The 12,397-nt window shown below is 31.9% G+C and overlaps 1 protein-coding gene across 4 annotated transcripts in view; it reads right to left on the bottom strand.

Annotated features, from left to right (window-relative positions):
* The window catches only part of LOC118205418 (tectonin beta-propeller repeat-containing protein 2), a 122,326-nt gene extending 110,022 nt beyond the window's left edge, over positions 1–12,304 (bottom strand). For 2 of the 4 annotated variants that reach the window (XM_085823733.1, XM_085823736.1), the window contains exons 1-2: positions 12,144–12,304; positions 6,297–6,552 (exon numbers count right to left, since the gene is read on the bottom strand). In XM_085823733.1, coding sequence (XP_085679859.1) covers positions 6,297–6,539 — 243 coding nt within the window. In that variant the 5' untranslated portion in view covers positions 6,540–6,552; positions 12,144–12,304. The other 2 variants (XM_085823734.1, XM_085823735.1) reach the window with 2 other exon arrangements.
* Between the last annotated feature and the right edge of the window lie 93 nt (positions 12,305–12,397).

Below are 12,397 nucleotides of genomic sequence, written 5' to 3'. Positions count from 1 at the left end.
ACAAGTGATGCATTCGCGGAGGAAGTATTTGTAACCATTTTTAATGTTTGTGGTATGAATTCGTTGGTGACGTTTATAATATAATAGATAATTTAGAGGTAAAAGTTTTTGGATATTTTATTTATTTTATACGTGGAAATGTTCATCCTTGGAAAGGGTATATACTTTTTCGCGATCAGGTAATTTCATATACGTGCTTTTTACCGAGTTTAAAGATTCACAAAATTTTCCTGCATTTTCGTGCAAATTTTTGTAATTTATGAGAAAATAGCAGTGTAGATGGATAAAGTTAAGAGTGTGTGCAATGCCATTTTTGTGCAATTCTGGGATGTTTTTTTAAGTAAAAATAAGTCGACGTGTACATGGTTTATGTGCGATTTTGAAAAACGTGGTAAGGAGTTTGCGATTCTGAACTTTTTTCCAATTTTGCAGTTAATATTTGTCATGATTAAGAAGTTTTGTTCCATAAAATTTCTAGCATAAGTGTACTGTAATTTCCGGAAGAAAGGCCGCATCAGCGCAAACGTTGCACTCGAGAAAAATGGCGGGGAAAAAATTAAAATTACACAGAAACGCCGCATCAGCGTAAACGCCGCAATAGATTAAATTGCGCGTGACATCGTCGTGGGCCGTATAGATGCAAAAACTCAACCTAAGTCCTGATACATGATGAACCAGTTAAGAAAAATGCATGAAATGAAACCATAACTCAAAAATAAATTAAAGGTAAGAAATGTGGAAAATATATTTACCTTCACGTATATACTTATATTTACCCACTAAAGAAGTCCATATTTGTAATACTCAGACTATATTATAAAAAATGTTGCAACAACGAAATATTAAATTTGGATGACAAAAGGAAATTTTAAATTTTACTTACGAATTACAGCAAACTATACATCATATGAAGCCATCAAAATCTGATTCTTCACTATCTGAATTAAAAAGATTTAGTAAATCCTGATCTGAGTATTCCAGATCGTCACATTCATCCTCTTGGTTTACAGTCTCTTTATCTAAGAATATAATTTCAGCTTCTTTGAACCCTGCTATTATTGACGATGCTTCTACCGATTTCCACACACTTCCTGCCCACTTTGCAATTTCTTCATAAGATGCTCTACGCATTTTACCGCTTTTGGTTTACGTATGCAATCCTTCACTCATCCAACACTCCCACCGCTTTCGGACTTCAGTTTTGAAGGATTTATTACTTGACAAATCTAACGGTTGTAAGATTTTTGTCAAACTACCAGAAATTATTGCTTCGGTCGTAGACAATTTTTGACATCTGGTTTTCACTGAGTCAAAGAAATGAGCACGCATGGAATCCATTATCAATAACCCCTTTGGTTGGAAAAAAGATCCCCCACGATACTGCCAAACTTTTTGTAGCCACTCATGCATGATTGTTTCGCACATCTAGCTGTTCTCGTTTGCACAAATAATTACGTCATTAGGAAAATCTCCCTTCAGAATAGTCTTTCGTTTAAAAATTATCATCGGCTTTAGCTTGTCACCGTTTGCGGCACAAGCTAACACACATGTAAATGATGTTCTTTCATGCCCCATCATAAACACAGATACAATTTTTGCACCAGTTTCATCAAGAGTTCTGTTTGCAGGAGAGTCGAAAGCTAACGGCGTTTCATTCATATTTATTATCTGCAACCGAAGAAGTTTTTTTTTTTTTGTCAATAATAGCTGTCACATATTTTAGAAAAGATGACTTTTTATCCTACCAGTCCATTGGTAATTGTTGCCCAACTGTTGTTCTAGTATGCACAGAAATATTTTTTCTTTTCATAAATCTGCTACGCCTCCTTTGAAATCATTTATGTTCATTCGTTTTGCTATAAATTTTGCTTGTAAGCGAATTTTTACAGTCGAAATTGCCATTCCCTTTCCTCGTTGCTCCTTTATCCAGTTTGCAAGGTCGCCCTCTAGATTTGGCCACCTTACAGTACCACTTCTTTTGACTCGTTTCTGTTGTGGCATATTTTTAAGAAGTTCTTTTTCAGTTCTCTAATGTCGAATACATCTGTCGTCCACTTCAAACTCTCAAGCTGCTGCTCGATTTCCAATTTGCTCAGCACGTGAAATTACATTAAGCTTAAAACCAGCAGTATAGCTTCTGTACTGTTTAGGGACATTTTCAAAAATTTTCCCTTCCATTCTCACTTAAAAACTATACAACAAGTACTTGTACCCAAACTGATGGGATCTGTATCTGGCAGAATGCCAAGAAAAATCCATTCATGCTGAAGGGGAAATACGTCAGAGTTCGTTATTGCGAGGCAGGTAGAGTCGTGTCCGCCTTTGAAAAAAATTTCAGAAAAGGCAGGGGTGGGGAGAGGATGGGTCCTGAAAGATTCATCGAATGGCAGAGGAGAGAGACTATTCGAACTGATGAGAATGCTGATTTGGAAGGGGGAAGAATGTTATTGTTCTGAGATCTCGTTTAGGGTGAACAAGGCATGTAGGTCCATTCAAGGTAAAGAATGTAAACAAAATAATGTTCGCAAAAAGCAACTGAGTGGTCTTTTGTGTGGGAACAGCACCAGTCTATGCACAATGACAAGGCCATCCAAACTATGTACAATGACCATCATAGGAAATATTTTATTTTTAGTGCACCTAAACGCCACATGGGTAGAAACGCCGCACCCGCTAAAAATTTAAGTTTTAAACACGTAAACGCAGCGGCGTTTCTTCCGGAAATTACGGTAATTCGGATAGCAGATTGTTGGAAAAAAGTGTTCAGTAAATAAAAAGGAAAGAAACATGTCTTTACTTTGTGAAGACAAAATGGCGGCGAAAAAAAAAAATAGAGGGTTGCTGTAGCAGAGTTGGTCGCCAAATTTTCATCAAAAATTCGCCAAGTTACCATAATCCAAAGATTAACCCAAAACATCTGTTCTGAAGATAAGGCTAGTGCTGACAGATCAACTTCCAATTCATTGCGCTCCGCTGCGTTAAAGATAAACAAACGTTAAAGTTTAGATAAACAAAGGATATGCCTTTATCCATTTTTTGCAGCAATTCCACTTTTTGTTTACTGGACTTCGAAACATACTTTCGCTTTGTAAATCCTTTACATATTAGTAAATATATATCAGAAATTCTATTTGACATAATCGAAAGTTCAAGCTTACTTTTATAAAATTGCTCTAACAGTCTGCAAAAAACAATAAGCCGAATCCAATTCGAAGATTAAGGAACAACGCAATCTGCAACATTAACTGAATTAGATAATTTTAGCTTAGCTTATACCGTCCGTTATATATTAAACGTGCATTCGTAAACGTATTTTGCACACGCATATTCACAGCCATAAAGGTCTTACGGCTGCGAATATGCGTGTGCGCATGCGCAAAGGTATGTCAATATGCGTGTTCGCGTGTGCAAAGGTATGTGCGTCAATGCGACGCATGGGCAGAAAGTTTGTAGCTTTGAGGTCCGGATTATAGATCATTCCGGATTATGGGTGTCTGAATTAACGACTTTTGACTGTATTTGTTTAAGTTTTATGATATCTATCAGATTTTAAAACTGTTCACCATTTTTGACGGCATATAAGATGCATCCTTATTTAGAAGGCCACACACATGTAGATGTAGAAAAAGTTATGTGTGTCTAGACCTTTATCAGGGATAAAAATAGCATTCAGTATTGAAAGTTAACCTGTATCCTTCACGTATAAGACGCAGGTAACTTTTTTGAGACCAAATTTAGGGAAAAAAGTGCGTCTTATATGCTGTTAAATACGATAATTATAACGGTAAGGTTATTCTAAATTCTTTCTTAACCTTAAATTTAAAAAAATTATCACAGTATATTATGCATCATTAATCTTTATTTTCAAAATATAATAAACTGTTATGAGGCCACTCTTTGAAATCACCATTTCTTAAAATGGCCAGTATTTCTGAAAGCATATACTATAAACATTAATACTCTATTTCACTTCCTAAGATGACCACCACACTGGCTTTAGTTGGTCATTTTAGAGAGGATTATAATTTTTCGTCTTATCTAGTACCCTTCAGTGTACATCATGGCATATTATCGGACAAAACCCTTTCAATTTTAGAGGTGACATAAATGAGTCACCTTTGGGGGAAGAATTATTGGCTGATCTTTAGAATATGGTAACTGGTAGTTTGGCGACATTTTGGAGGCAATAAAGGTTACTACCTAGGACTTTGGTAATAATGTGAGCAGTACTCATTTCCGATTACGCATTATTTTGTGTGAGGGAAATGAGAGATCATGAGATATGTCATGTGATATTAATGGACGAATTACAGTTCTTTAATAGGAAAAAGGGTTGGGGAATTTGGAAAAATATCTGTGGCAGTATATTATTTTGTATTAAGCTTCATTGTGTGTTGTGTGAAGTAGTGTTGAATAATTTTCGGATTGTATGGCGGTGTCTAATATTATTTTAAAGATCCGGAAACAGGTGCACATACCAATACAATAGAGGGCACGTGGAGTGCTATAAAAAGCGCCATTCCGAGGCATTGTGATAAAATACAGCACGTAATCTTACGTGCTAATCGCGGCATAAAGTGGAACATGGAAAATGGAACAACATTGTGATAAAGAGAATTTTGCTTTTTATTTAGCGGAGGAAGTGTGGAGGAAAAATTCGCAGAAAACATCGTTCAATAATTTTATTGAATCAATAATAAAAGTGTATCCACCATGTAAGCAAGATTCTGAAGATTAGGTAAGTTAGTATTTTTAATTATTTGAGGATATTATTTTTATGCATTGTTCTAAATGTAAGGTGGAAGTAAAGTAATTTGGTATTATTGGAAAATTGTTATTAGCAATGATTTAGTTTAAAGTAATTAGGATTGTAAGCTAATTTTTATTAATTTAATGTTTGTGCTTATTTATATTTTAAGTAATGTTTTTGAATTTAATTATATTTTAATTAAATGATAGTTATTTTGTGAATTATATGTTTGTAGAATTTGGTATAAGTTAGAGTGGAAGTAAACATGCATGGAAATAATTTAAATATTTGACACTAAGTATTTGTAACCATTTGTAATGTTTGCGGTATGAATAAGTTGGTGACGTTTGTAATATAATAGATAATGTAGAGGTAAAAGTTTTTGGATATTTTATTTATTTTATATGTGGAAATGTTCATATTTGGAAAGGGTATATACTTTTTCGCGATCAGGTAATTTCATATATGTTCTTTTTACTGGTTTTAAAGATTCAGAAAATTGTCATGCATTTTCGTGAAATTTTTCTAATTTATGTGAAAAAAAGCAGTGCACATGGATATAGTGAAGAGTTTGCGCAATGCCATTTTTGTGCAATTCTGGGATGTTTTTTTAAGTAAAAATAAGTCAACGTGTACATGGTTTAGTGATATTTTAATTAAATGATAGTTATTTTGTGAATTTTATGTTTGTAGGAATTTGGTATACGTTTAAGTTGAAGTAAACGTGCATGGAAATAATTTAAATATTTGACACTAAGTATTTGTAATGTTTGCGGTATGAATTCGTTGGTGACGTTTATAATATAATAGATAATTTAGAGGTAAAAGTTTTTGGATATTTTATTTATTTTATACGTGGAAATGTTCATATTTGGAAAGGGTATATACTTTTTCGCGATCAGGTAATTTCATATATGTTCTTTTTACCGGGTTTAAAGATTCAGAAAATTGTGATGTATTTTCGTGAAATTTTTCTAATTTATGAGAAAAAAGCAGTGTACATGGATATAGTGAAGAGTGTGCACAATGCCATTTTTGTGCAATTCTGGGATGTTTTTTTAAGTAAAAATAAGTCGACATGTACATGGTTTATGTGTATGTGTTATTCTGAAAAACGCGCAAGGAGTTTGCTATTGTGCACTTTTTCCCAATTTTGCAGTGAATATTTGTCATGATTAAGCAGTTTTGTTAGATAAAATTTCTAGCATAAGTGTAATTCGGCTAGTAGATTGTTGGAAAAAGTGTTGAGTAAATAAAAAGAAAAGAAACATGTCTTTACTTCGTGAAGACAAAATGGCGGCGGAGAAAAAAAAATAGAGGGTTGCTGTAGCAGAGTTGGTCGCCAAATTTTCACCAAAAAATCGCCAAGTTACCATAATCCAAAGATCAACCAAATTATTTTGCTTCTAAACAAGAAAAAAAAAAAAAAAAAAAAAAAAACACTATGTCAATCTAAGTTTGCCTTTATATATATATATATATAAATTTAATTTTAAAAGACTATAGTAACTAATAAAAAAAAGATTGTAGGACATATGATACTTACAGGATCTTTCAATTTTAATAAACAGTTTTCCTTTCTATCAAACAAATACAGAATGCCAATATTTGTGCCTATAGCTAGATATGGTCCATTGGCATCTAAAGAAGTGAACTCTATGTCAAATGTAGAAAGCCCTTTCTGAGCACGTGCTGGAATACGCTCCAATAAATTTGATTGAAGAAGAAATTCTTTGAAAACAGGATAAGATGTACTTGTACAAGGAGTGGAACTGTCTCTGTCACTCATATTGTCTAAAAGTCTGCATGGAAATAATGTCTATTTAAAAATACATTGCATATGTAAATAAATATGAAATGAAACACAGCTTTTTTTACCCAACAGCACTTATAAAAGTAATCTGTTTACTTTGGTTAAATATAAGAAAACACTTTATTAAGATATAGACATTATTCTAACATTCAAGCATTGCTAATCTCTTTACATCCATATGTCAGTTATTTTAGAGAAAATTCACAAACAAACTTGTATGATGACATTCATTACAAAAATATTTTCTACCATTAAAATAATGAAAAATCCTCATAATTCAGCAGGTTTAAGAAGTTATGAAAAAGCTTCATCTGGAAGATTATTTTTCAGTCTATCCAATGGACATAAAGATTGAAATTTTGTGATGATTGGTTTAACTGCTAAATAAGGATATATTAGAAAAAGTCATCATTAAATAAAAAACAAAAAATTACCAAATAAAAGAAAAAAAGTCTTTGGAATATTTGTAATGCAAACTTACACAAATGAAAAACTTTCAAGAAAACAGTCACTACAAGGGGATCAACAATTAATTTCAAGATCTGGCCAAATAAAAGAAAATTGTTTTTTCTATTGTAAAAAGCGGCAAACAAATAAGTAGGTGATTCTAGACTTTATCAAGAATTTTTTTGAAGAAAAGGCATCATTCATTATAGAAAATTATGTTTGAACAACCAACAAGATGAAATTATGCTTTAGCGATAACTCGGTAGCGAAATAGCGATGCAGGCATCCATTCAAAACATGTTTATGTTTAGCAATTTTTATATAAATTATAATAATGATCTGAAATAGTATTTAATCGTATGCTTCCATTCAGTCATGTTTCGCATTTTTTATATAAATTATAATAATAAAAAGTATTATATGAAATTAACCTTTCATCTAAATTAAAACATCAATCTTTAAATAGTTATTTACTATTATACTTCCTTTCTTGCGTTAGGGTTGCCGCAATTATTTTTGGCAGCATGGCATCAACAATAGTTTGGCGATTTTTTACTGCCCTCAAAAAATATTTGACCAAAAAAATTAACTAAATTTGAATACAAAACCAATTAGTTCTATGTCACGGAAAACAATCGTATATAGACGGCTATGCTGCTCAGTATCTGCTCTAAATTGAAAAATTTTGCCATCCTTAAATTTTACTGTCAATGTTTCTCTAAATTAAAACAATTCTGATGCCTTTAAATTCTGCTGCTTGGTGTGACCACACCGGTTGAATCAGTTCTGCAGCCAGGCCTAGTTATGTGACACTAAAATGTTTACTTTTTATATCTAATTAAAAAACAATATAATTTAATCATATGCCTTAACGTTTCTTCACATTCTGTATACAGTACAAAGTCTGAAATCCAGACTTGTCGGGACTTCAGCGATTCAAGTTTTGGGATTTTAGGGATATTAGATCATCAGTTTAAATCTAGTAAGATGGCATGTAGAAATTATAAAATTAAAAATATGATATTAAGATTTATTAAATAATGAAGTATTTGTGATCTAAATAGTATAAAAATTTCAAAAAAAAAAAGCTTGATATTTATTTGTTTAGCTTATTAAACATTTCTTTCAATGCAAGGTTTTTTTTTTTTTTTTTTTTTTTTTTTTTGTGTGTGTGTGTGTGTGTGCTAATACTTTCTCTTTAATTCTGTAGACAGCTATAATCTCTTATTCAGTTACATTGTTGAAGTCCTGTAACTGCTGTGTCGAGAATTCTGACTAACTTGACAATCGAAATTTTCTCATTTTCAGTAACTTCTCTGTCATTTTCTTCACTATCGGTAGCTGTATTTTCTAGATCTAGAACCATACTACAGATTTCGCCATTTACTAATTGATTCATGATTCAGAAGCATTGTCATCTCAATAGAAAACTTCTTTTATACCATCTTTATTTATCACCGCTTCTCTACATTTCTTTACAAAATCCTTTAATATGAAAATTTCACATTTGTTTTGCAATATCCAAAAACCTTCAAAGTTTGTGGCTATCATGATCAATATTAGCTATCCTTCACTATACATATTTGGCTATGCATCATGAGCTTGGCGACTAACAAGAAGTTGTTCTGTTAAATTTTATCTTGCATTTATCGTGCACTGATACAATTAAGCAAGAATTGTATTATTTTAGTTCTTTATTACACATATGTCTATTTCTTGCACAAGCTTAAGGCTTATCAGAGTTGTATATACATACACACATATACTTAAGCCTTATTGAGGGCCCGTGCTAGATATCTTACCGCCTGATGCAGTCTCTGTGGGACCTAAATTCTGCAACCTGGTGTGGCCATAAGAGCCTTGACATTGGTTCTAGATTTATATGACTAACAAAACAGTTATTCTTAATTCAAATAGCCCTAAATGTAATCTTTACGTCTATGAATATCATCAAGAAAATCTATTTTTAGAATATGGAAAGAAATTTTAGTTAATCTTTGGATTATGGTAACTTGGGGATTTTTTGGCGACCAACTGTGCTACAGCAACCTGCTAGTTTTTGTTTGGACGCCATTTTGTTTTCACCAAGTAAAGGCATGTTTTTTTTTTTTTTTTACTCAACATTTCCAACATTTTTTTTAACAATCCGCTAGCCGAATTACGCTTATGCTAGAACTTTTATGGAACAAAAGTGCTTAATCATGACAAAGATTAGGTGCAAAATTGAGACAAAGTGCAGAATTGCCCACAGCTTGCCGCGTTTTTACGAATTGCACATACACGGTATCGTCCATGTACACCTCGACCTATTTTCACTTAAAAAAAATCTCAGAATTGCTCAAAAATGGCATTGTGCACACTCTTGACTATATCCATGTACACTGCTAAAGTCCTAACTAGTAACCTTTATCGCCTAACCAAAATGTCGCCAAACTACCTGTTACCGTATTCCAAAGATTAGCCAAAATTTTTGTTAAATTTTTCCTCGTCAACATTTTTAGTGCATTTAACTTAAATCTGTAATCATCACCAAGGGTAATGTCAACATAAAAGGGTATCATACTCCTTTATTATTCAATTACTAACATAAAAAAAAAAATTGTTTAGGCATTGCTACATTAGTTATTACTCAAGTTGTCATGTTTTGATAAACATGGGGTGATGAAAGGAAAGTATAATAAATAATGATTCGCCAAGTTGGCGACTAATAAACAATGTACCTATGTGGAATGCTTCGGTTTGAGATGTGTGGCAAAGCAGACATGCAGCAATGGAGGCAAATTACTGATCGTACAAATTTATGCTAAAATGATTGTTTCTTCAATAACAAGATATTTTATTTAGTGTCTAAGTGAAATTAAGAATCAGGACTCTCCAGATGTTTTACTAGGCACAGAGGGAGGATTCAAATGCATGTGCGTAAAGCCTACGAGGAAACGTCGTAGGTGGTTTTGAGGTCCGGACTTTAGATCATTCTGGATAATGGATGTCCGGATTTCGGACTTTATACTGTATATTTAAACATAGAAGGTTTACTATGTATAGCACATATAAAATTTACCTTTAGCAGCCTTTATATTTAAATGCAATTTATACTGTATATGCCATTTAGTCATTCAATACACATCAATTAAACTACTGCTGCATTCATATATTAGGTTAATATTCCATAATTGGGGGGCCCACCAGCGGCCGAGCGGTAATGTCACTGCACACTGGTAGTTCGGTCCGAGGTTCGAATCCTGCGAACGGGCTGGCTGCATGGGTGTTTTCGTGGTTTTCCCCATGTGTAACGTGTATACGAGCCAGTTTCCCTTAAAAAGTCCTCCACGAAGGCATCCTCCCTTAAGGCAGATAGCCCTCGAGTGCTTTGCCGTAATCTAATAAACCAAACCAAAGCAACCATAATTGGGGTGAGAGTTTTTTATTTGGTGCGATTTTGATTTGGTTGTGGTTTTCGGCTGTATGTTTCATTGTGGCAAACCTAGAGCTTTATTTCAGTAAGAGCATGAATTTAGTGTAGGCAGAAGATTTTTTTAAAAATTTAATTTTGAAATACTGTGTTTATTTTTAAAAGTTTCACTGTTTAATATTATATATATATATATATATGCTTAATATTATATTTATATAAATATTTGCAGAAGGTTAAGTTGTTGGGAGAATATTGGATTTCAGATGACGTGAAGTTATGAATGTTTTCATCTAATTTTATTTAGTTAATTATTGTTTTTTTAGTTTTGTTTCTTGCAATGTGGCAATCGAAAGATGTGGAATATTTAAAGTTTTGGACGAAAGCTGTTTAGTGTGTTGAATTCCAGGACATCGTTTTATCATTTAATCAATTTCATTTACTTTTTGCACATAAGAATCGATGTTCACCACTGTAAACAAAAATTTACTATTTTATGTTATTTCTATTTATGTTTAAAACTCTTTTCACAGTGCTCTGATCTGATAGGTGTATATATTTATTTACTCAATAATTATTTACAAGAATTCTTCATTCTACTATTTTATGACAGATAGGTCTATATTATAATTTGCAAAGCTAATGGACTTTGTTTTACTCATCTAATATTTTATCATCTCATTTTACTATTCTGTTTACATACAATAATGACATTTCACTACTGCAAAACTTAAAAATTACTATTCTGTTTACGTTTAAAAATCGCACCTTAGTGCTTTCATTGCCGAAAAAAAAAATTCGCCAACTTACCCCGCTTATGAAATATTAGCCCATATATTATAAAGTTAACAACATATGCATTCAAACGTTTATTCATTTGAAGTACCAATTATCCATTTATCAAATATTTATTCATACAATTTTGGGCATTACAAATGGGAAAGTATCACAAATGCTTCCATCAGAATATTTAAGAGCTATTTTAGAAGCTATGCTTTTACAAAAAGGTTTTCAAGAGCTGATATTTACACTGCATGCAAGAATAAAAAAAAAAAAAATCAGAATTTGCAGCTAAAAATTAAAACTGAGTTGTTACTTACAATTACTACCATTAACTAACTTTAGCTACTTGGCTGTTGATTTTGTAAGATTAATGTGTTCCTCCTTCCATATTAAATACATAGAAATCACAGCAGGAGTAAAATTACATATAAAAACATTCTGCAATTTTTACCAAATAAATAAATATAATGCAACCCTTTATGAAAAAAACTTTTCCAATTATTTAAAGTACTTTAATTGCTCTATATAAATACTTCATGAACAATAACGAAAAAGGTTTGTTAATATATATATATTTATATATAAAAAATAAATAGAAAATAATATATCTCTTCAAAAGAAATACTTAGTTATTATCAGCTACATTTTAAAGCATAAAGTAAAACTAAAACATAATTTAAAAAAAAATTAAGACATTAATTTAACTATGATAGAAAAAGAATATCACATTTTTTCAACAAACCAAATTTTCGGAATAGTTTTAGTTTAGATTATACGCGTGAAAAAAGTACCTTTTCTTTATTAACACAGAAGTTATTACATGAATAACGCTTCTAATCTAGTTTCGCGCGATAACATTAATAACTTTCACTTTACATTGCTCAATATTACGCTTATATGTAAATTGTCAATAAATTAATAAAAACAAAATTACATACTTAAAAAAATAGAAAATTTAGTATCTAATGGAAAAATTAAATGACCGTAGTTTAATGCAATCTAGATTTTTTTCATAATTTTAAATGAATTAACATTGAAATTTAAATTTATACGCTTTAACATTGTAAATAAACATTATCCACCCCCCACCATGTCTTGCGGTTGCGGATCGAAATATATTGCCATTTAAACTTCTGAATATCCCACCTCAAGGTCCGTAGAAAGAACGCTACGGACCTTGATCCCACCTAAC

This window comes from Stegodyphus dumicola, chromosome 9 (genome assembly GCF_044657685.1).
Source record: "Stegodyphus dumicola isolate Sdum_Otavi_A_Nest chromosome 9, ASM4465768v1".
NCBI lineage: Eukaryota > Metazoa > Arthropoda > Arachnida > Araneae > Eresidae > Stegodyphus > Stegodyphus dumicola.
This window is presented reverse-complemented; position numbering and strand designations above follow the sequence as displayed.